The sequence below is a fragment of the Eubalaena glacialis genome, chromosome 1, assembly GCF_028564815.1.
Source record: "Eubalaena glacialis isolate mEubGla1 chromosome 1, mEubGla1.1.hap2.+ XY, whole genome shotgun sequence".
NCBI lineage: Eukaryota > Metazoa > Chordata > Mammalia > Artiodactyla > Balaenidae > Eubalaena > Eubalaena glacialis.
The window spans coordinates 79894008-79919665 of NC_083716.1; the positions used below are offsets into that span (position 1 = coordinate 79894008).

General features: G+C 38.2%; 2 protein-coding genes across 5 annotated transcripts in view; one reads left to right on the forward strand and one right to left on the reverse strand.

The window, feature by feature from the left end:
- The window catches only part of FAM13C (family with sequence similarity 13 member C), a 130236-nt gene extending 107133 nt beyond the window's left edge, over positions 1 to 23103 (forward strand). For 2 of the 4 annotated variants that reach the window (XM_061181740.1, XM_061181720.1), the window contains 7 exons: positions 118 to 256; positions 5146 to 5227; positions 6634 to 6845; positions 16019 to 16114; positions 17434 to 17633; positions 19174 to 19275; positions 22439 to 23103. In XM_061181740.1, coding sequence (XP_061037723.1) covers positions 118 to 256; positions 5146 to 5227; positions 6634 to 6845; positions 16019 to 16114; positions 17434 to 17633; positions 19174 to 19275; positions 22439 to 22562 — 955 coding nt within the window. In that variant the 3' untranslated portion in view covers positions 22563 to 23103. The remainder of the gene's footprint in view (positions 1 to 117; positions 257 to 5145; positions 5228 to 6633; positions 6846 to 16018; positions 16115 to 17433; positions 17634 to 19173; positions 19276 to 22438) is intronic. The other 2 variants (XM_061181734.1, XM_061181727.1) reach the window with 2 other exon arrangements.
- A 1293-nt stretch (positions 23104 to 24396) lies between these two features.
- PHYHIPL (phytanoyl-CoA 2-hydroxylase interacting protein like) overlaps positions 24397 to 25658 on the reverse strand; it is a 93351-nt gene continuing 92089 nt past the window's right edge. The window contains exon 5 of the mRNA XM_061181751.1: positions 24397 to 25102. Coding sequence (XP_061037734.1) covers positions 24568 to 25102 — 535 coding nt within the window. The 3' untranslated portion in view covers positions 24397 to 24567. The remainder of the gene's footprint in view (positions 25103 to 25658) is intronic.

Genomic DNA, 25658 nt, shown 5'->3' on the forward strand with positions numbered 1-25658 from the left:
GGCCATCACAGAGTATTGAGTAGAGTTCCCTGTGCTATACAGTAGGTCCTTATTAGTTACCTCTTTTATATATAGTACTGTTTTTGATGATTCTTCCCCTCTCTGGAATCACTGCAGGCCCCGAAGTTCTTCACGGTGCAGCTGTGGTGATGGCAAAGAGCCACAGACCATCACCCAGCTCACCAAGCACATCCAGAGCCTCAAGCGGAAAATTCGGAAATTTGAAGAAAAATTTGAACAAGAAAAGAAATACCGGGTAAGGACCCTGTGGTTTGAAATGAGTGGATTGTGTCAGAAATGCATGGGCTTTTCTGTCCTTCTTTTTTGAGTACATCTCTGTGCCAGGGGACAGCTCAGTTTCCATTGGCTAACCCAGGACCTATCATAAATGGAGTTTCCATCCTGGGTCTGTCTTGTTCTCACATGCTGTTAGCTGATCTCTGCTAAGATAATTTCTAGTAGCAAATTACATCTCTTATTTCTAAACTGATTTGATTATTGATCTCTCCTTTTTTTTTTTTTTCTGAGGAACCTTACTATCATTAGTGTTCCTAGGACTAAAATTTGGAAAACTTTTGAATTATGGTCTTATTTTTTCTTTAGCCTTTTCTCATTTGCATTTGATAAGAACCTATTAAGGACTCAAGGGGCAGAATCTCTCATTGTGGAACAGAATGAGGGAGAGTTGTCTTTGACAATAAAGTACTTTCTGGTTGATGGGTGAGGCCCTATCAAGTGACATCTATTCAGGCCACTCTTAAGAACAAACCCTGATCCCATCCTTTCCCGTCGGAGAGACGCCAGCCTTCTTGCTGGTGCTGCAGTGTTACAATCATGAACCTTCTCTTTTCTTAAGAAACAATAGAGTCAGAGGTAAGTGTCCTGATGGCCAATGCTAGTTTTATTTATTGTCTCTACTGGTGACCGTGGCATAGAGAAGAATCATATCCATGTAGAATTGCACAAAGATACTGGGTCTTTGGCAGAGGGTCCAGAGCAGCTTGTTATTAAAATAAATGAGACCAGGGAATGTCTCAAACATCTTAAAATATTTAAAGGCTCACTAAGCTCTTGGTCCAGAGGCAATCTGCAGGTCCCTGTAGTGTGGGTAAGTTCTGGGGAGGGAGGTGAGAGTAGGTAATATTCCACTCTTCTGTTCTTCCTGTTCTGTGTTTCCCACAGTGACTTCAAATTCACTAAAAGAGGGGTTTTAAGGAGGGAGTTTTAGCTTTGCTAAAAATGGAAGAAAAAATCAGATTGGCTTTCAAGACAACCTTAAGGTGTTGAAGATTCTTCTCTTCCTTGAGGTCAGGCAGTCACAACTACTTATTGTCTTTTATAGAGCAGGAGGGTGCTCTACACATTGTGAGTCCCGGCCTTTATTTTACAGATAAGGAGACGGAGGCCCAGCAAAGACTTATCACCTTCCTAAGGTGGTTGTGTTCTATCAGTTCAGGCGTGGGGTGCTTGAAGATGAGTAGTTTTTGCAGTGGAGAAGTACAAGTAAAATTCATTAAGTGTCCACTGAAAGTTGAAAGCTCCAGAGAGCCTGAGAGAAGCTGATTTTCCTTACTTGCTGCTGGAGTTTTATTGGATCTGTGATGCCCTCATATTGGAATCTGTAGAGAAACAATTAGGGGCTCCATCCCCAGGGCCTGTTGATATTTCTTACCTGGCAGTTCTTGAATCAGACTGATCTGGATTTGAATCCGCACAGCCACTTAGGAACTCTGTGACTTTGGACTTGTTACTTTATCTTTCTGAGTCTCAGTTTGTCCATCTGTAAAGTGGAGTTAATATTAGTAGTGACTTCTTAAGTTTGTGAGTATTAAATGAGGGAGTGCATATATAATGCTTTTTACGGTTTTGGCACAAAGGAAGTAAGTGGTCTTAGATATTATTAACTTTTTAGTCTGTTTGAGTGATATTTGAATAGGCTATCCCATGGCAACCTCTGCCTTGTCAAAAAATAAAGGAAAATTATAGACATTAATTTTCCATTGGATTTTTCTACCTGCAGCCGCAGACCCTGGATTACTTTTCTCAACTATAAGAGCCACCCAGCAGCTGAGTACTTTAGAAAAGAATTTCTCCTGGCACCCCCTGCCTTTGTCTGGAGAAGCTTTAGGGCCACAGTAGACAGATGCCCACACACTTCAACATGCAGATGGATGAATTTGGGAGCAGTAAAGGAAGAAGGCTTCGTGGTCACTGCTTCTGTGTGTATGAAAGTCTTTGAAGTAATCAGAACCTTCCACGTCTCAGGAAACAGGGCTTCCCCTCACCCTTCCTGTCTGGGTGCCAGGCTGTGGTTAGAGGTTTGACATGTTAATGGGCTTTAATTGGTTGCTGTGTGTATGGTTTTCCTTCCTGGCAGCCTGACGGTGGGATTAATAGCACCCGCTGCTAATTTTTGAATCCGAGCTCCTGCTGGGCCTCCATGCTAGTCTGATGCCCTGGTACAATATACATCTTTCCTTCTCTATTGAATGTAACCATTTCATGTCATATCCAGAACTGTATTTATTCCCTACAATTGATTTTACATTTAACTATTGTTAGACTCATGGACTTGGACAAGGCTGTTTCAGCCAGATGTTCACTTTCAGTAGAATTAGAGAATGTTAGAATTAGAAGGGATCAGTCAGTCTTATCTTATTTGACCATTGAAGAAACTGAGGCCCAGAGAAGGGAAGTAACTTCTCCAGGTTCATACAGCAAAGAATTGATGTAGCCAAGACAGCAACATAGGTCCTTTCATTCCTGGTCCATAAATCTTTCTAAAGTGTCTTTTGAATCATCTTTGGCAGACCACAAATCCGGTCCAGTAGTACCCTCAGTTATGTGACTCATGAGCTCCATTTTAATTACACTGAACAAAACCTACACTATGTAATTTTTGGGTGTATGGCCCTTGGGGCCTATTAAACTGAAATAGTTCAGACGTTAGAAGGCTTGAAGATCCACAGCTTGTATATAAAAACTTTCCGTATGATCTGAGAGCTGCCATCCTTGTGAGCTTGATTTAACCTCTTTTGAAAGCTCGCCCAAGAGCAGGGAAATACAAAATTCATTTCAGAAAGTGATTTCAGGCTTTAAAATATTTTGTCAGAAAATTCAGCCTTAAATTTCTATTAAGTCCTGTTTGCAGTAGTGAAAGCTTCTTTGATGGTCATTGGCTTAGGGTCTTAGGTTTTCATTTTTGTTTTTAACAGTGTTTCAGAAGATTGCATTAACTGTGTGGAACATATCCAGTGAAAAAGATGTGTTCCAGAGAACAAGATGTGTTTTCAGATCAGAGTGAAGAATTCTGTGAGGATTTCGAGAAATCACGTGTAAAACATTGACTGTTCATATAACCAGACTGTTACCCAAAGCCAAAGTACTAAACGTTATATCAGGGAAGTAGTACAGTGCATCATTCTAGCAGACCATGGGTAGGACCAGGCACAGCAGTTTGGAGGTGTGCCCTCGGTGTGTCGGTGTGTCACTGTCCATGGTCCTGAAACCAGGGCTTCCCTACTGGAAACCAAAGTCTCCCTTCTGGGCTCCCCTAGGGGAAAAATCACTGTCATTTTCCCTCAGTGTTATTTTCCATCTTGATTTTAAACTGTATGGTTTTTACATCACTATAGAAGTGACAGAACCATGTCTTGTGTTTCACAGTTAAAACATCTAACCCCATGTACATTTGATGATCCTCTTACACAAGCACTGTTTTTTCCTTCGAACTTGAGAGGACCACACTCCCCTCCCTATGTCTCTCTCTCACCAACATCTTGCTGATGTTATATGGATTTAATGGATTCTTAAACATGGCAGAGCCACTAGACTTGTTACTAACATTGTACACGTTTCTGGCTACTATTACAGTGTTTGTGATGTCTTCTTGAGCATGCTTATTTAGCTCTTTGTATATCCCCAATTCAAAGTGACCACTAATCTTCTTGAGCCTCCATTTAAGTTACCAGGGTGGCCTCAACTTGTTTAAGAAAGTTTCCTACTGACCTGTGGGGCTGGAGGCTAGGTATGTTTGGCTATTCTTCTCTCCCAGTTTCTCTTTCCGTAGAAAATTTACTTTTAGTCTCTGAAAAGGAATCCAGAAATTAAGGTGAATGATTTGTATGAACAGAGTCATATCCTTCTAAAAGTAAAACTATATTCTTATTGACACCTCCAAGTGCGATTAGCTACTAGGTAGGACATACATACCCCTACGTGTATGTTTGTTAGTGAAGACTTATTCACCATTCCTTTGAAGGTCTGGTAGTAACACTACTACTACTACTGCTATCACCTCTGCCAGTAATAATAACAATAATAATATTTTTAATTCTAGCTAACACCTCTATAGTGTTTAGCATGTGCCTGGAACTCTTTTCAGTGTTTTACTAATTCATCCCTCACAGCAACCCTATGAGGGAGATGCTATTATAATCCTCATTTGGTAGATGAAACTGAGGCATGGAGAGGCTAAATAATTTACCCAAGTCCATACTCATATAGTTAATTTTTACTTTAATGCTAGCCCAGTAGAATATTGAGTCTGTAAACAGTGAGGGCAGTTGAAATCTGGGTATCCCCCTTACATACTGACTTCTCAGACTGTTGTCAGATTTTAGAGATCCTGGGGTCTCCTTTCTTCAGCTTGGAGGATATGACTGATAGGAGCTAAAGCTTCCAGTTTATCAGTGTTCCCCAGGCAGGTTTTGGTCATAAGTTATGAGCAGAGGCAAGGGAGGAAGTGCTGGTTTGTATCAGTAGAACCGTCTACATTGATACAAAGAATGACCTGGCAATGGGGTGTCGGGTATGGGTAGCCCACAAGGTGATTGAGGGTTAGACTGTAGGGGGCACTGACATAGTTAGAACTATGTAGAAAATGCTGGGTGACCAGGTGTGTTTAGAAACAGTGTCCATGGCAAGGATGAAAGAGTGGAGGAGGTCAACAATGTTCACTGTTTTTCAGAGGCAACTCCATCAACTGGAGGTATCACGCCTGAATCTCTCTCCCAGCTTTATATGTTCCTGAACTACCTTTTGTGCCTTAGCTGTTTAAAATTTTGTTTTTCCTTTTCTCTCTTTCTTCTCTCCCTCCCTCCCTCCCTTTACCTCCTTCCATCCCCATTTTTCCCTCCCTTGCAGCCTTCACATGGTGACAAGACATCTAATCCTGAAGTCCTGAAATGGATGAATGATTTGGCTAAAGGTCGTAAACAGCTCAAAGGTAAATGCCAGCCAAGGGTCTCCTTTCTCAGGAACGAAGCAGATAAAATCGTGATAATGTGCTCCAAGGAGTTCTTGATTCTCTTCCACCTGTGCCCTCTTTAACCTTGTCTCCTGCCTAGATCACAGGCCCCATCTTGAAATAAAGGGTCCTGGGTCCCCTTCATTGTTTGATCCCATTTAATACATCTCCTTATAAAGAGACTGAGGAACTCCAGACTCCCAGCTGGAATGATTCACTTCAGTGCCAGGAACATTTCAACATGTGGAGTATTCACTTCCCTGGGTTATTGGTTTCTTGGATGTTAGAAACAGAAGAGGCGTGAGCAGTCATTTATTCCACACACGCCATTGCACAGATGAGGACATTTATGTCCAGAGAGAGGGGAAGGTGACGTAGCTGGGAGGTGGTGACCTAGGAGTAAAACTTGGTTCTCCTTCCTCCTAATCCAGTGTTCTTCTTTCTCTGTCTCTCTGGAGATGGTGGTGTATTAATTAACTCTAAAATCCATCTTAAGGGATGATGGTTATTTACCAATAAAAATTTATTTTCTTCCTCTCTCTACACTTTTTATTTCAATACTTAGAGACATGGGAGTTTTTCCAGATTTCTAGAAGGATGGTGATAAAGAACTGAAAGGAATATTAATTCAGTGGTATTGAAGTGTAGTGATGTAGCATGTTTATAATATATGTGGTGTTTAAACACCACACGAGAGCCTAACTAAAAAACAAACATCAAACAGAAGACGAGCTATGTATGTAATTGAGAAATCAATATAAATGGCCTCATTCAAACGAGCAGTCCCCTAGCATATTCTGAAATCTAATTTCTTGATAAGTCCCAGGTGGCCTTTTTATTTTTAATTATGTAGGTTTATATAAAGTCACATTGCAATAATGCTGATTTCTGGATTTTAAATACTGGCATTAGACAAAATTGTGAAATCTGTCAAGTTGGGGCTGGCATTCCCATGTCCCCTTCCCCACCCCTCCTAGGTATCCTCAGACGTCTGCACTGTGTGATGCCTTCCAGAAGTACTTGCATTTCTGCAGGGGCTCTTAATGGCTGCACAACTTTCAAAACCCAAGTAAATGAATCTTTAAGTATAGAATTTCAGGTGTCATGATAGATAACAGGTGAAGACTTTGGAGCCAGGTACCACTGGTCTTCCTCCAGGAATCCTCCTTGGAAATCTAGACCACTGAGTTACTCCCACAGATGATCTTCCACCTCCATGAGATCCCAGCCTCAAGAGCCCTCTATTTTCACATCTGGGGAACCATCATCGTCACTGTTCATTTCCACTCACTTGGCATCAGGGAAGGAATTCCTGAAAGGCTCTCTGCTCTTATTAGGGCCAATGAGTCCTCCTTGCTCCTGGTAACTCATGGCATTTCTCTTAGAACTAAAGCTGAAGCTGTCAGAAGAACAAGGGAGTGCTCCCAAAGGCCCACCTAGAAATCCATCCTGTGAGCAACCTGCAGTCCCCCGAGAGAATGGGAAGCCGGAAGCTGTGGGCCCTGAGCCAGGCTCCTCTGGAGAGGAGACTCCAGATGCTGTGTTGACATGCGTGAAGGAGAAGAGAGAGCAGCTTCCTTCTCAGGACATTTCTAAGGTACCTCACCACCTTCACAGGGCCCCACCACTCCACATGGTGCCACTGAGATCATGATTTTCACCAATTTGTAAGAGCACTTTGGTACCACATAAATATCTTTAGGAGACTGGCTCTGAACCTTCAGTCAGATGAACTCCTAGTGGATTATTAGCTATGACCTAGGGCATTGCCATTCTGGAGTTTACAGTGTCGCATGCTGATGGGAGACTCATGGTAAAGACACTAGGGCATTTCATATTCCTTTCTCCCCAACTTCCCCCGATAAGTTAGCAAATGAACCCGAGACTAGGATTACAATCTCATCTTACTGTATGTTTTATTAAGAAGTAATAAAGCAGGGATGAGGTATAAATAGTAAGGAAAGTGGTTTAGTATTTTATATGATAAGAATAGAGACGTAGGGTTTCTTGAGGAATGGTAGATGAGATGTCCAAAGACTTCAGCTTAGACATCTTGGTTTTGAAATCTTTGTGAGATACCCAGATAGAGTTGTCAATTATGCATTTGGATATGGGCGCCTGGAGCTCAAAGAAAAGATTATATTTTACAAAAATGATGATGAAAGCAATTAGTATTTAGTATTTACCTGGTTAATCCCTCCTCCTGCATATCTATGCTTACATTTTACTTAAGCCAAGGAACCTTCCTTGTAGTCCTTCCTGTCTGAACTCTGAGTGACGTGGTCGCCTTTCATTTCTTGAATAATCTGTAGCTACCCTAACATAGCTCTAACTATGCTCTGTGCCATTTTCTGTCTCTCGTTATAGTACTTGAAACTTCTTGAGTAGAGTTTAGGCTGTTTATTGTTCATGATCCTCAGTGTCTGTACAAAGTAAGTATTGAATAAATGTTGGCACAGTGAATGGATATATGAAAGAACAAACTAGCATGTTTGACTTTGAAATGAAGTCTTCTTGAGGAGAATGCTGGCTTCACCTGTTCTATTGTACATTATCTAGTCTTGATCATAAGGTGGCAATATTTATCAAATCCCAAAAGGCTTACCATATGCCCCCGGACTAGTCCTTTACATTGGTACATGTGATCTACAAGTAGAAATGGGCCCTTGGCTACCTCTGTCTTTATGAAATACCTTTAAACTTAAAAATAACCAATATATGTTGTGACTAGTGGTTTTCATCCACTCAGCTAACCTGTCCCCTCCTCCCATCCCCAAATATTCTAGACTTTGTGATAGTCAGTGGATAAGTGGATAACTAACTTCTGTGTGTGTGTGTGTGTGTGTGTGTGTATAAACACACACACACACACAGTCAGGCACATCTGTGGTTTTCCATCCTTCAGTGCTTCTGATGGTCTTCCCTGTATTTTACAGTTACTTTGACCACATCTATAAAAGCAGCTTGGTCAACACCCAAGTCCTAATTCTGTGTTCTACTCAGTTGACTAAGGAGTGAGGGATGAGTTGGGACTGGTATAATAAACTTAGAGCAGGACTCAGTCCTTGAACAAGACACTTTCTAATCATACACACTTGGCAAGTGAACTAATTCTCTGATATTCAACTTCCTCATCTATCAAATACAGATAATACCTATTTATATACTTATTGTGACAATAAAAGGAGATGCCTGGTGACCAGTGGGCAATCATTCATTTGCAAAAAGATTTGAGTGCCTACTATGTGTTGTGAACTATGATCCATGCTGGATATAAAAAATAAACAAGATAGAGAAGTGATGTGGGTTACTGCCTTCACGGAGCTCATGTTTTCCTGGGAGTTGGGACAACAAGAAATAACTCAATAGACAAAATCATTAAAATTTTTTATAAGTACTGTGCAAAGAAACAGATGATATGATAGAAAATAATGAGTATGGATGGTTTCTATTTTATATAGGGTGATTAGGAAGGCCAATAAGATGACATTTAATGCAGAAGAATCAGCAGGCCAAGAGAGCAGCAAAGAGCATTCTAGACGGAACTGCAAGTATGAAGACCTTTGAAGGAAGAGCTTGTTTGTAGTTGGAGTTCTCAGGTCTGAGGGCTGGAGCAAGGATGGCATGTGATGAAGTCAGAAAAGATAGATCAGGGCACATAACATAGGACCTTTTAGGCCACTGAAAGTATTGGGAAGCTGTTGAATGGTTGTAAGTGTGAAAGTGACATGGTGTGATTTACACTTTAAAGATATTTTTGATTGCTGTATGGAGAATTAATCATAGGGGAAAAGAGTGGAAAAGGGAAGGTGAAATGGGTGGCTTGGACTAGTATGGTAGCCTTGGAGATGGAAAGAAGTAGACACATTCAAAGTATATTTTGGATATAGAATCAAAAGGATGTGCTGAATCATTGGATGGTAGGGAGTGAAGGAAAGGAAGATGGATCCATTTACTGAGATGGGGAAAAACTAGAGGAGGAGCAGATTGAGGGTGAGAGTGAAAACTCAGGAGGTCTGTTTTGGACATGTTTGTTTTAAGATCTTTCAGGAATAGGGAGACCGACCATCCCAGGTTTCCCTAGACTTTCCTAACTTTAGCACTGAAAATTCCATGGCCCACCAAAAGCCTCAGTCCTGGGAAAACTGGGATGGTCGATCACCCTACTGAGGTATTCAAGTCAAATAAAAACATGTAAATGAAAATCTGAAGGTCAGAGAAAAACTCTGAATTCTTTAGAAGTCATCTTTATTTAAACGGCAATTTATTTCTGTTATTTTAAAAGAAATAGCCGTTAAACTGTTGAGTGTCAGAAGCCCCTTCAAATAAACCTATCTTTGCAGTAGGCTAAAGTGAGGCCCTTTAAGTAGAGAGCATCTGCAGTAGAACATGTACGTCTCAATATCTAGAGCTGCAGTATTGTTCCTGGGAGAGCTTAACACAGCAGACCGTGAAGTGGCTAGGCAGCTGGTGGGTGGTTCCTAAGGGGGAGTCCAGAAGCCACAGAAGAAGCAGAGGGAGGATTGAAAATTTCCACAGTAGTAGTATTCCTGGCTCCTCCGTGAGCTTATTCACATTTGAGATTATCTCATTAGGTCCCAATTCTTTAAACTCAAATTGAGGGATGATTTTCATCTGGAGTCTTTGCTCTACTGCTTAAAATGCATTAAACATTAAGCTTCCAAGATGAAGTTATTTCTTTTCTAGAGAGACCTTCATTATGACTCCTCTTGAAAATTTTGCATTTGGTGTTTAGTCAGAGCTCATACTAAAGCTGATAAACCCTACAGCATTGCCTTGTCAGTTCAGATACTGCTACCGAGTAATCTTCTTCCTCCATCATCTATGGATGATTTTTGGAGATAATCACATTTCGGTCACAGGGCATCCGTTGAGCACTGGAAATGAATGAATCAACCCTAGGTCTGATTGTGGTGCTTATTTATGTCCTTTTCTTTTGAAAATCCTGAATTGGTACTGGCATATATCCCCTTTTTATTGTCCTTTCCAAGAACTGTAGGTGGAGTCAGGTGCAGAGCACACATTACCAACTGGATGAGTAATGGCAGTTACTTATTCTGGCCCTTCATTAACTGCAGCGTCTTTGAGGAGAAAAGCAGATTTTTTTTTTAACATCTTTATTGGAATATAATTGCTTTACAATGGTGTGTTAGCTTCTGCTTTATAACAAAGTGAATCAGCTATACGTATACATATATCCCCATATCGCCTCCCTCTTGTGTCTCCCTCCCACCCTCCCTATCCCACCCCTCTAGGTGGTCACAAAGCACCGAGCTGATCTCCCTGTGCTATGCGGCTACTTCCCACTAGCTATCTATTTTACGTTTGGTAGTGTATATATGTCCATGCCACTCTCTCACTTCGTCCCAGCTTACCCTTCCCCCTCCCCGTGTTCTCAAGTCCATTCTCTACGTCTGCGTCTTTATTCCTGTCCTGCCCCTAGGTTCTTCAGAACGATTTTTAAAAAAAATTTTAGATTCCATGTATATGTATTAGCATATGGTATTTATTTTTCTCTTTCTCACTTACTTCACTCTGTATGACAGTCTCTAGGTCCATCCACCTCACTACAAATAACTCAATTTCATTTCTCTTTATGGCTGAGTAATATTCCATTGTATATATGTGCCACATCTTCTTTATTCATTCATCTGTCGATGGACACTTAGGTTGCTTCCATGTCCTGGCTATTGTAAATAGAGCTGCAGTGAACATTGTGGTACATGACTCTTTTTGAATTATGGTTTTCTCAGGGTATATGTCCAGTAGTGGGATTGCTGTGTTGTATGGTAGTCCTATTTTTAAGTTTTTTAAGGAACCTCCATACTGCTTTTCATTTCTAATTCTATTGATTTGAGTCTTCTCCCTTTTTTTCTTGATGAGTCTGGCTAATGGTTTATCAATTTTGTTTATCTTCTCAAAGAACCAGCTTTTAGTTTTATTGATCTTTGCTATCATTTCCTTCATTTCTTTTTCATTTATTTCTGATCTGATCTTTATGATTTCTTGCCTTCTGCTAACTTTGGGGGTTTTTCGTTCTTCTTTCTCTAATTGCTTTAGGTGTAAGGTTAGGCTATTTGAGATGTTTCTTGTTTCTTGAGGTAGGATTGTATTGCTATAAACTTCCCTCTTAGAACTGCTTTTGCTGCATCCCATAGGTTTTGGGTCGTCGTGTAGAAAAGCAGATTTTTAAAAAACATAATAATTCATTTTATTTTTTTTAAATCAAGTAAAAATTTGGTAACTGATTAGTGAGTAGTTGTGCATTGGAGAGGGAAGATTTACAGGTAAAATGCACCAAAAGGAAGATCCTGTCAAGTTCTTCTACTTACCCTTTTAACAGAAATTTAATTTGCTGAATAGGTAATACTTTCTCACATAGTTCAAAAAATATAAAAGGTTACACATTAAAAAGACTCCTTCCCACCCCATCTGCCAGCTCCAGTTCTGAGGTCTCCCACTCTAAGCAGGTGTAACTATTGTTATGAATGTTTTAGGTGTCCTTTTGGAGTTTCTATATAAAGCATATACAAGAAAGTATCAATACACATTCTTAATTTGCCCCTTTTGAAAAAAGGTAGCAGGCTACATAATTATGTATCCTTTTTTCACTTTGCATATTCTAGATAGCTTTTTATATCAAGACATAGAGTGCTTCTCAATTTTTTTATCTTTAAAATTTATGCTTTAATAGCACCATGGTATTCCTTTATTAGTAATTTACAACATTGATAGTAACCTCAAATCAACTAGTTTGATAGCTTAAATAACATTTAGTATGCCTGACTCTGTGCCAGGGACATTTACATAAGATAATTAAAAATGATCCTCATTCTGTATGTTAAGAATTTGCACATTAAGAATCTAAGGTTCAGAGATTCCATAATTTTCCAAATTAAAAATAGTGTGTAATTTTTTTTTTTTAGATATTCAAGAAGTATTTATTTATTTATTTATTTATTTTTTAACATCTTTATTGGAGTATAATTGCTTTACAATGGTGTGTTAGTTTCTGCTTTATAACAAAGTGAATCAGTTATACATATACATATGTTCCCATCTCTCTTCCCTCTTGCGTCTCCCTCCCTCCCACCCTCCCTATCCCACCCCTCTAGGTGGTCACAAAGCACCGAGCTGATCTCCCTGTGCTATGCAGCTGCTTCCCACTAGCTATCTATTTTACATTTGGTAGTGTATATATGGATAAAGAAGATGTGGCACATATATACAATGGAATATTACTCAGCCATAAAAAGAAACGAAATGGAGGTATTTGTAGTAAGGTGGATGGAGTTAGAGTCTGTCATACAGAGTGAAGTAAGTCAGAAAGAGAAAAACAAATACAGTATGCTAACACATATATATGGAATCTAAGGAAAAAAAAAAAAAAGGTCATGAAGAACCTAGTGGCAAGACGGGAATAAAGACACAGACTTACTAGACAATGGACTTGAGGATATGGGGAGGGGAAGGGGTAAGATGTGACAGGGTGAGAGAGTGGCATGGACATATATACACTACCAAATGTAAAATAGTGTGTAATTCTTGAAGCCAGTTATCTGAACTCATGACCTCTCTTTTCAAGGCCAGTATTAATTGGCAGTATGCTTAGAAATCTGAATTGACCAAGCCATTCTCTTCAGCAGTTGCTTTGTATGATTATGTTCATTACTGACTTCCCATGTTGTTGGACTGACGGGTTAGTTCAAGCTGTCAGACTTGTTCCACGTATACTGTCTCCCTCAGTGAGGGGCTGGGGAGACTTAGACACAGGGAAAGTTTGGCAAGACTTGAGTCCCTAAAGCTAAAGAGTAATAGATTCTCATCACTCGCTGTCCAGAGAGGAGAACGTCAGTTTTACCTCCCTCTCAAGGAGAGAGCTTGTTTATGGTGACGGTTTGACTGATTTTTATGTTTCCATGGTTTACTGTGAAAGAATACATGGGACCAGTGCCACGGGGAGAACAGAAAACAAGCATGGTGGTAAAAGCACTTAAGCTGTGGCAGTTTTTTCCCCAAACAATTTTCTGACCAGGGCCTAGAAAGAAATAACACTTGGGCTGACCACTCAGCAGCAGTTCTGCTTGGAAAGCCAGCTTGTTTGGGGGGTACTATTCCATATCTTGATAATTCGAGTAACCTACTGGATAGGGGGCCAGGAGTTTTACATGATGGAATTGTGAAGCTATCAACAAAGTATATCAAATTTTGTTCTATGCACAGTCCTTTCTTGCTCAACCTCCTTTAAGTTTCATTTCTTCTGATGCCATATAAAATGGAGGAGCAGGAAGTAAGGATAATTAGCTTTGGGGTTTATCTCCTTATATTTATCTTTAAAATCTGACAACCCATTCATGCGCTGGATGTCTCTCTCTGGCTCTTGCAGGTTATTCAACACAGTCCTTGTTTTCTCCATTTAAATAAAAATCATAAGTTAGATACTACTAACATACCACAGTCAGCCACCAATATGCAGAATTAGGGAGGGAGGATGCATTTCAGAAACAGAGCCATTGAATTGAGAGGAAAGAATGGTCTGATTCTTAGTAGAAAGTGGCCGAGGAATAGCAAAGTCTAATGTATTTCTGCCCCTTAGATTTGAGGTACCTATCCTGCAGAGCCTACGTCTTGACTCATTTTCCACCATGAAGATTGACATTGCAGGCCTCATAATAGCTGGTGTCTGTAGGCCCCTGAGTAGAAGACAGCTCCTGGCACATAATCTCACCACTAACCCTTCTTCTTCAGGCAGCGTGCCTTCCTGTGCACATATATTTGAGGATAAGCACTTATGGCATTGAAGTCCTGTACTTACGGCCATTGAACCCTCACATCTGTCTTTGGGGATTACTTTAATAATGATCCTAAAAGTAAAATCATAGAATCATTAGAGTGAAAGATGAGTGCCATACATTGTACATGTACCCTGACTTTTATCTAGCATCTGTGGAAGGAACTTTTCTATAATGGCATTCATCATTCTAACTTGCTTTTTGGTCACTCTTTTCTTTTTCTCTTTTAAGACTAAATTTAGCTTTCCTAGAATCCAGACAATATACTAAAAATAAATAAAACGAAAAAAAATCAAACTGCAACAGAGATGCCAATAATAGTTAAATGCATCATTTTCTGAAGTGCTTTCTATGGAATATAAGAGATGCCAATAATAGTTAAATGCATCATTTTCTGAAGTGCTTTCTATGGAATATAAGTCCCAATAAGATACTGAATAAAAAACATTATTTCAGTGTTTTCTGAACTTAGAGATTTCTTTTTCTTTGTCACCTATTAAAATCCCATGGAATACATGAAAGAATTTTTTATTTTCTGTGTAAAAATGTGTCATGACTAAGAAAATGTTTAAGGAATGATTGAGCTAGAAAATGAAAGGCTCTTGGGATTACTTAACCAATACTTAAAATGCTCTACACAGAGAGGTGGTCTTTCTTTCTACTGAAAATAAAAGAGCCTTGGGTTATATAGCCTGTGGAATTTATATGAAGACCTCTAAAAATTAGACTACTTTTGCATATGAACCTGGGTTGTTAGATGGGTAGTAGGAAAGGGGATACATTGGGTACTGTGAGAATTTGAAGAAATATGTGATATAATTTATTTGGGCAGACAAGACTGAAACACAGAAAACAGTTAAGGCCCAGACAGTGAGACACAGAGAAGTTCAGAGAAAAGGAAGATCAATATGGGCCAGAATGGTTCTCAACTGGGATGGGGGTAAGGTAGCATGAGAATAACTAGAAAGCTTAAAAAATACACCTGCTTGAGCCATTTTCTTTTCCTTCAGGATTCTCAGAGGGGATCTGGAAGGCAGAGTCACATAGGACACTTGGGCAATTACGCTATGTGCTATTTCTACCATTTCCTTCCCACTACCTGCTGAGTGAGAACCATTGGACTAGAATGAAAAGGAGGTTGTGTGTAGTAAATATGTAGAAAACTTAATGCAGGACACACTTCAGGGAGGAAAACGAAGGCAAGCAGAGGAGTTTGGTTATTTTGGCTGGAGAGGTAGATAGGTTGGGATAGGTAGGTAGGTAGATGATTAATAGATAAGTAGGAAACTATTTAAAATTTTATGTACTTTGTGACATGTTAAAAATGGTGCTTAGGGATGAGTCAAAGAGCAGCAGGGTAATAGAATACATTAGTAAACAAGAGGTTATGAAATTTTTTGGTTGGAAGGAACTTTTTAACTCCAACTTCCTTGTTGTATAGGTAGGAAATTGAGAATTCAGAGAGGTTAACTGTTTTATCCAAAATATTTAGTTTATGTCAGATTTAGCCAGTAAGCTAGCATATAATCCAAGTATGTAGTGATGAAGACCTGGACAAGGTTGGTGTCTGGATATAAAAGATCTTGAAAGTCAGATAAAATACATGTTTCAGAAGAAAAATCAATAGCTCTTGGATCACCCATTGGTTTTTTAAGAATGAAGACGTAATTAAAGAACAGGCTCCTTACCATTTAAACATTGAGGACTCCTTCAGTAAGCTTTAAAAACGTATTTCTAAACTTGGACCTATCCTTTAAGAAACTTTCCTAGAAGAAAATTGGCGTGTGCTTCATACAGTGTCTTATAAATGACTTACCTTTTTAAAATTACTGTTGCATTTTAGTATTGTAATCCCTTAGAGGCTTCAAAAAAAATTTTTTTTTTGGCCTGCTAAAAACATTGATGTGTTTTCATTCTTGTTCGAAAAAGGAACAATAATTAATTTCATGTTTTCCAGGTAACTAAGCAAGACAAGAACCTCATAAAGCCTCTTTATGACAGATACAGAATTATCAAGCAAATCTTGTCCACGCCTTCCCTTATTCCAACAATTGTAAGTCGGGATGTTTGCATTAACTAGAAATCTGTCCTTGTGCTTTGTATTGATGTTTAGTTAGGGAGGCAGCACCATGAGAGTTATAAAGGAGCCTTCTTTGCAGGATATGCTGCTAACAAGGCCAGTTGTTATTTCACAAAGTAGAAACGTGGTCTCCCTCAACTCCAATACTATACTTAACAGTGGCTGATAATTAAAACTATTGTGAAACAGGAATAGATAGCAATTCTATTTTTGAAGCCAGTTATTACATTTGCTTTCATTGCTTGGGTGAGGAGAACAAATGATGGATTTTAGTTTGGCATTACCTAATTTACAACAACACAGCTAGACATAACAGAGCTGTTCTAGTCTGTGTGTTAATTTTTCTCCTTTAATAAGAAAATTGATAGTGTGTTCCTTGATATAATGCAGCATTTGTTTTTGGTACCATTTGACCATCTCTGTGCAAGATATAAGTAGATTTATTTCAATAGAAAATATGAATACTGAAACTGAGTTAGACTACTTTTAATAAAGAATGATTTATGGGAATACAGAACTTGAAAAGCACCACAGATCCTACTCCATCAATATTAGAACAGTCACTTGCTCAAGATATCAATATTAAAAGAAATATTAACAAATTCAAATTTAAGTATACTTCAGTACATTTATATTTCCACAACTCTAAAGACAAAGACAATAGTGATTCATACTCTTTGAAATATTCCAATTAAGGAAGCATAATTTAAAATGGGGTATGATCTTCAGATTTCCTTGCAAGAAAATCTTTTGGTTGTGATAAGCATTACCTGAACAGGTTAAGCAGTAACTCCATTTTGTTTTGGCCTTCATAGAGCTCTTCCCTGAATTTGTCAATTATCTGAGTATTCTCTGTATCTGAAAGTGGCCCACACCAGGACCTGATTTGGGGTATTTCTGGATGACAAAAGAAGTCTATGGTCCATCTCACCCTAACCCATGTAACTGTTAAGAAGCTGGGGCCCAGAAGGCCTGGGTGAAAGGGAAGAATTACTAGGCAATGCAGCCCAGATTGGAACATGTCCTAGACGTCTGTGCCTGCTTTGGCCCAGCAGAGAGATCTGAGCTTGGTGAGCATTTTAGCCCAGGCTGGGTGCTTCTTTGCTCATTAACTTCTGCAAGTTTTTTGATGCAACTGAGCAAGAGTTCCTCTTGGTTGCCTCCTTCTTGGTTCTCAGTAGGCACAGGGATCATCTACTGTTTTCATTGTGTCTATTTATGGTTCCCCTTCCTGTTTTTGCTTCCTCAAGAGGCACTTAGCATTTTGTAACTTTAATTCTTCCTATGATAAGCAGGAGGAAGAAGACTCTGATGAAGACTGTCCACAGGGAAGCCAACAACCTTCTTTGCCAAACCCAGCATCCCACCTTCCTATTGGCGACCACCTCACCTACTCTAATGAGACTGAGCCTGTTAGGCTCCTGCTACCAGATGAAAAGAAAGAAATGAAACAACCAGCTCTCTCCATGTCCAATTTACATGAGGCCACCATGTGAGTGTGAATCCTAAGTGTGGAGTCTCCTTTTAACTCCTTCTGGTCTGGGGGACATTATATGTCCATACACACAAAATTCAGAAGAGCTATTACACGCTCTAAAAAATGCTATCCAGCAGAAAGCATAATCTGGTTATCCTTTTAACAGGAAAATTGAGAAGACAAAACCATGAGGAACCAAGGCTCCCAATAAGGTCCCAAAGATGTCATAAATGCTAATGGTCCATTTGCTACACTTGCACATCTTTTCAGCAGGGTCTGGCACCAATCTAATGCTTGGCAGTGTGTAAAGCGGAGTTGGCCTTTGAAAATGCTGGACCAAAAGGAATTGGGATCCTGTGTTGGGTCAGCAGTTGTCAGGGCCTTTATCCTAGTCTATTCTATTTAGATAAAATGGTTTCTCCAGATTGGGACTTAAGTAAATGAGCTGACCTTTTTCCTCCTAATGGCCACTCAGTCAGGAGCCGTTTGGATTTTCATTAGTATTATCATTATTGTTATTATCATTATTCAGTAGCTGGCACTCCTCTTGATCATTTGGCCTTCTTTGGTTTGTATATTACAGGCCAGATCATGAGATTTTCTTTAACATGTATAATAGTGTGGTGAGTATATGCCCCAAGATAGGGGTGGAATCCCCATAAATATGAGGCAAGACCAAGCACTAAGTTGCAAGCTGAGATTTTAGTGTGCTTATATCAGTTGGTACCCTAATTTCAGCTCAGAGAAGAGTGACCTGTTTGGAAGCAGAACGTCAATCCTTCCTTCTTCCCTCCCTTTCCTCCTCTTTCCCTCCCTCCCTGGCTCCCTCTCTCCTTTTCTTCTTCCCTCCTCTTCTTCTCTTTCTTTCTTGGTTGGTTGGTTGGCTGGCTGGCTGTTCTAAAGCAGCTGTTCTTAACTTCTTGGGGGATGTTGGACTTTTTTGAAAGCAATGGAATCTTTTACTTTTTAGAGAATGCCCATATATAATTTCAGGGAGTTCACAAACTTTCTGGAACCAGACACAAGTTCCCCAGATAAAAATTCCTGCTCTGAAGTATCTGACTTTTCTCTCTTGTCTTAGAATGAAGTGAGTAGAATCTGTGACATAATTATAGCTTTCTCTGGGTCTTTGTTTCATTCCCAAGGGTTTTGCCATTCCCCCATACTCTAGATTAAGGGTCGAATTTTCTTTCAAATCTCTCCCTTTTGTGCCTCTTATGTTTAGTCTATCACCAAATGCTGGTGAGTATTCCTCCAAAATGTCTGTCTCTCCCTCACGCATTCATGTGGCCTTTACCCTCACCACTTTTTATAATGGACTCAGTCTGCTTGCCTCCTGTCTGCCCTTTCCATTTTCCTAGGACATTATTTTCATCAAGTAATGTCCTCGGTGATGTGCTCCCCTGTGGTCATGCTCTACATGTGTCATATTTAATCAAAAGACACACTTTTAGGCAGAACACTTCTGTATCATAATATGCTTTTGCTAAATAGGTAACTCTGCTCACGATGAGCTCTCAGTTATGCCAGAGCATATATATTTTACCTGATACAGGCCTGTACTTCTTGACCATCTCCGAGAAACTAGGGCTGACAAGAAGAGACTTCGGAAAGCCTTAAGAGAATTTGAGGAACAGTTTTTTAAACAAACAGGAAGGTAAGTGTGGGCAGAGATATTTTTTAAGCTAATATTTCCTAGAGAACTGCTGTTAAGAGTGAGCTGTAATGTTTTCAGAACAGTGACTTTATACAAGACATAAATAATTTCCAAAGTGACTTAGACCCAGGATTTGTCTAATGCAACATTTGGGTAGTACCATTATTGGGCATGTTTTATGGGAGGCTGTAGCTATCAAGTATGAGACATCAAAGCTTTAAAAAATAAAAGATGAACTCCCCAAATCCCTAACTTTGCATAATAAATCTCATTACAATTGAATGTACCTAAACCTTTAAAAAAAAAAACTATAATATTTGATTTTTCAGCCCATATAACTTCTTTGTTCTTGGTTACTTAGTTCCACAGGTTACTCCCTACTTTATTAAATAATTCTTCATTTGCTTTAAATATATTCTTTAAGCTTCAGGATCTGCCCTTAATTATTTTATTTCAGGATTTGGTCAAGAGTTCATTCCTATTCTTTCTATCCCTTAAATAAATGTTTAGCTATATCCTCTCTTTTTCTGTGTCAGCCCAGTCTCACTATGCACTCCATTAGTTTCTTCTAAATTTTGGTGTATTGTGAACAAAATTATATATATGCATATATATAAAATCATGAGAAAAGGATTATTAATCTACTTCTGGAAGAGACAGAGACAAGCCAATTAGCTATCCTGAGCCTGTTTCCACAGTTGTAAGAGGAAATAATTAGAGTTCCTGGGATACTTTGGGAAGCTATAGTTGTCGTGTGGGACGTCAGTCTTTCAAAAAATTTTAAAGGGTGTAACTTTCCCAAAGTCACAGAGTTATTAGGGTGGCAGAGGTAGGAGTCAGTGATACACTGGCTCCTCAGTATTCTTCTCCATCTAGGTATCTGCCTTTCTTGAATTGCTTTGATTTCAGCAGCCTGAGGGCTGCCCTGATGGAGAAGAGACTATTTTCTAAAAGCATCCTGCAAGTTTGGTCTACTCACCTCTTAGTCAGTAACTTTCTATTTCAGTCCTCCAGGGCTGTTCACTAGGACTGGACCTCTCAAACTTTTGCATTTAGCAAGTACAGATGTAACCCACCTAGTTTTCTAGTGGAATCTTCAAGTTGACTGTTATAAGTCCAAGTTACTTACCTTTCTGCTGATATTATCTAGTGAGAAATGTTACACGGTTGTTAAATTTAGAATATAAAACATAATTTCTTGTTTTCTTTTTCCATTTCCATTTTTTCCTTTACAAAATTTCCATACAACTTTTACATTTTTTTTTTTAACCTATCTGAACCCAGAAATTTACTTAAGAGTTTGAGAACTTCCCAGTGTGTTACTAGTCCTGCCAAATGGGTCTGCACTGGTACCTGGCATGCCTTTGACATACAGGGAAGTTAGTTATGTTATGTGTATAGTATTCTAATGCACCAGTGAGTCCTAAACTCACTTCAGATATGCCTAATACTTGATTGAGGTTATATGCCCTCTTGTGGTAATACACTTAAACTAAATGCAGAAGTAGTGCTATATTACAAGTAAAATCAAATATTTGAATGGCTAGGAAATATGGATCTTGTTTTCCTAAAACATTTCATTGGGAAGGGTTAACTGTAAATAGCTAAAATAACCATGCAAATGGATTACTAAAAATTTTAAGGTACTATAAGTGTCCTTGGTAACATTCACCATGTGAGAAGCATAATTATCTAGCTATGACATTAACAGTTATGAGCCAGGAATGGTGCTAAACACTTTAGTATGTTTTATATAATGAGAAAACTGCTTAAGGAAATACTTAGCAAAAATTTTCACTCTGGCCAATGAACTCTTGTTTATTAGCCAAAACGGAGTATGCAGGACCAGGGACAATTGCATAATGGCTTATAGTATTTCCCTATAAATTAGAACATTTCTTCACTTAGATATGTTTACACAAATTAAGGTGGTATTTAGACACCCAGTTATGATAAGTTGGGCTCAGAGTATTGAAGGGAGGCAAGGCAGTTATGTTAAATAATTGAGACAACATTGAAGAGGAACCCTGTCTAAAGATTTGTGTGCTGAGTCCTGAACTAGAAATTTCAGGGCAGTATATGTAGTGTTACAACATAAGTAGGTAACTACATTCGTAGGGAATCTTTATAGATTAGCTGTTCTTTTATTTGGAAGTAATATAAATATATCTTTATCAGTCCTGGGAAAAGAGAAGGGGTATAGGTAAAATATTAAGTGTTTTCAGCCATACTAATATTGGAGAGTATCTGTATTTATATTCAGTGGCAATTGTGGTGACTTCACCTGTGTACCCACCCCTTGTATTTCAAAGTCATGGGTGGAAATATTTTAAAAGCAATTGGCCATCTTTATTAACAAAGGAGGAAAGACCCTTCTGAGATCCTGAAGTAACTACTTTCCTTTAGAAAACATATCCTGGCAATGTATTTTTCTGGGAAGGCAATGGTTTTAACTCCAGATGCTATCCAATTATTCTTCAAAATAACTGTCAAGAACATCTGGTAATTAGAAGGCATATGTATAAAAATATGTGCATCATCATATGCCTAGTCTTAGTACAATTAGTGTGCAAAGAGAACCACTGGAATTTAGACTCAAATTCCTTAAAAAAACTTCTCTGATTCTACTATACATTAGCAGAGTTAGGTATTATAATTACAGGAAAACTTAGAAATATTTCATGTTTGTAAGGTAACTACTTAGTTTCTTCTCCTATTACCATAAATTTATAAGTTATTTCTGTTAGTGTAATTTCTGTAGTATCTTTAGGTTGATATTTTAAAATACAACTATCACTGTAAGGGCTGAACATTCTACACAGGCATGGATCATGGGAGAATGACTAGATAAGAATGCCTTGAGGGTTCTGGTTTTTGTTTATTTCCCTCGGAACTTTTCACTTGCCCCAACGTTATATGTTTATGCACTGGATATATTTGCAAAACACTTAAAATATTTAACTTCTCAGAGTACTGTTATATTGAAACCTAGTAACACGTGGAAGAAGGAGTGAATGAAGGTAAAAGGGAAGGGAAAAAAAGACATGATGAAAAAAATCAAGTGGAAACTGCTACCCTGTACTTTTCTCATGTAAGAGTTAGAAAAGGATTTTTTATGACTTGGTTCATTATTAACAAATGGACGATATTTTCTTTTTTGCAGAAGTCCACAAAAGGAAGATAGGATACCAATGGCAGATGAGTACTACGAATACAAGCATATAAAAGCCAAACTGAGACTATTAGAGGTCCTCATCAGCAAGCAAGATGTGGCCAAAACTATTTGAGGTTCAGGAAATGTTTGTGATCACTTTGACCCAAGATAAGTCAAGTTTATTTTCCTCTGCCGTTCTTGCTAAGTAGTTACGACAAATGAAAATTGAAGCACTTTAGTGTATTAGCTGTTTTTAAGAATGGATGGCAAGTGTAATTATAAATGAGTAGAAGGGATTAAAAAGGGAGGAGATACAACAAGGAACAGTATAATTGGAAGATAAAATTCAGCCTTCTCCATGCCAGGGAGAAAATGCAGTCAATATAATTATTTCAGAAAGCATCTATTTTATCAAATCTAAATAACACAAAGCATCCACCTGCTAAATGGGCTACTGGTTAAGAAAGTCTACTTAGTGTCCAAAGATTGCTTATATTGACATATGGAAAAGAGCATAATTTAAAAAAATCAGTAAGAGGAAGAAAAGAAACTTTATTTTATGTAGGAAGGAATACAGCTAGTAAGAATCTAATTTATTTGAAACTTCTAATAGATTTTTTAAGTGATAAAAAAAAAATCTACTACCTTGTTCCTTAAATTTGCTAGGCTTTCAGCACCCTAAAATATACTAGAATGTGTCACTGATAATTTTTTATTTCTATATAAAAATAGCACATTATTTTATCTGTTACTTAAAATTTTACATTTCTGATTACCAAAGTTCATTCTGATAGCATGTACTTTGTGAATTATCTTTGTCTATATAACAGATGTTTATATTAAAATAAAGTATTGTATTAAAATTTGAAAATAGGTATTTTGGATAGATGTGTCTAGTATATAATCTAATGTGATCATAGTTATGATTGCTAATCTTTGTTTACTATAAGATTATATAACTATTTTTCCATTGGAATTTCTTTTTTTAATGTTCCAAGGTCTATACTTTGTGAAGTCAAAAAACTTTCCCATGAACTATATAGTTGTTCTCCATTCTGTATAAAATGAAAGGTTTAGAAATTGTTGCTATGACACCTTGGGAAAGAAGCCAGGATATTTTATTTGCTTCATCCACTTTAGCGTGTGCAGTTTTGTTATTTTGTACTAAACCAACCACCTGTTTATTACTTCTTTTGCTTTTGTAAAAATAAGTAAAAGGTCCACATTTTCTCTTGTACCAACCATGTTTATATTTCTCTTTTCTGTAATGTTTGTTTAAGCATGATGTTGAACAAATTCACACTTTCACATAGTTTGGATGGGAAGAATATTGACTATTTCTGAAGCAGACTATTTCAGAGGCTTATTGTTTTCTCTGTATTTACCTGATATTTTATAAATCAGCATAATGTCCTTCATAAATTTGTTTAATTAAAGGCATCTACTTGTAACAGAACAGATACACAACTATTTGAGGTTTACAAACTACATCTTTGATAAGGGAAATAGTTTCGTGACATGTATACAATTGCTGTTAAAATGTAACTCTATATATTCTATAAGATTGTAAATATTTTATACAACAATACAAATAAAATATTTTTCTATTATATTTATTATGTTGAAACACAGTAGTTGTTTCCTGTTAGCTAATATAAATAACACTGTCAAACAACAAGTTGGAAGTGCTGACAATTCTAGGCTTCAAGATTTAACTCATGCTGCAATTACACCCTTTCATGCGGTTTGGAATAATCCCAATATTTGCTCAGTAGATTAAAATGAGTGCATATTTAAACACCATTTATAAGCCATTATTTTCCATTATTTTGTATTTTGCTAAAGCAGTTTATATAATTGGTTATGTTTGGCATAAAGGAAAAATTAAAACATTGCAGCATCTAGGCAACAGAGTGTCAGAAGGACAACTTAGGATATTTCAGCATTGAAAGGAGGGGGAAGGGTAGGGAATAGGAAACACTAAAACAGCTCTGAATGAAATTTGATAAGTGGCAGTTTGCTTTTGGTGAGAGCGGCATGTGCATGCTTCAGTGGAAAACATCTGGTGATGAAAATGGACAACAGAGGATCAATGCTCCTAAGGGAAGAAAGGGGACTAAGAATAAGAAAAGTGGGCATTAACGTCCAACACTAATATTACAGGTTTTGCAGCTGGGATCTTTCTTTGCATTTGCAGTAGATAAACTCATGAGCTGATGACCAGTGATTTCTGCCACGGTGCCTAGAGAAAGATCCACAGGGTCAGTGTAAATGACTTCTAAAATGACATCCTGGGCATGGTGGTAAACCAGCATCCCATCTTCTTCTCTGCAGGTCAAAAATTTATTATCCTTGGAATTTAGTTGAGGAAGGCGCTGCTTACAAAATTCATCTCCTGGTGATCCCACAGGGGCAATGACAAGAATCACATAATGATAAGCAGTGTACATACAGTAGAAGTCCCCAAAGTATAAGTTAGTATTGGGGTTAAAAAGTTTTTCTGCTGCAATCTCAAACCTGTATCTTCCATAAGGTGAATCCTGGGGTGGCTTCCCAGTATTGAATTCAGTGCTGCAGCTGAAGAAGATGCCTTCTAATTTTCCACTGATAGGAGAGCCATGGCTACCACTGTTATCCTTGACAGAGGGCTGCATAGCATTCCCATGATGTTCTCTGCAAGAGAAAATAAATGGTCACTGCTTGGTACGACAGTGGTAAAGCTACTGATTTACAGAGTTTAATGGTGATAGGCCTAAATGTCTACTATTAAAAGCCTGAGTGCTCATCCATCCTACCATCAGATCAAGGAGAATGCGTCTTTTAACATTTCCTATAGAAGGCTAAATTTTAGCCTTGACCCTAAGGTAAGGATGCTCTGCTACAAACCTCAGAGGTCTTTTACATAATAAATTTCCTGACCAGGAAAACCAAAGTGAAATTAGAAATCTTATGGCTGAAATCACATCCATTATATGCCTACTGGATTTTAGAAGTGGCTTGGTGAAGAGAAAACTGGATTAACAATACTGGCTAAATATGTTGAATGTTTCTTTAAAGTATGCCAGAATTTAGATCTAAAATGAATGTTGTCCATGTACATTGGTACAAAAGCATCTTGTTTCTTTTTTTGCTTTAGTTTTTTTTTTTACCCAGACACAGTTCACTAATCAGGTCCTCTTGCCTGCGTTTTCCTTAGAATAGAGCTGGTTATCTCCCTTTACCCCACTCT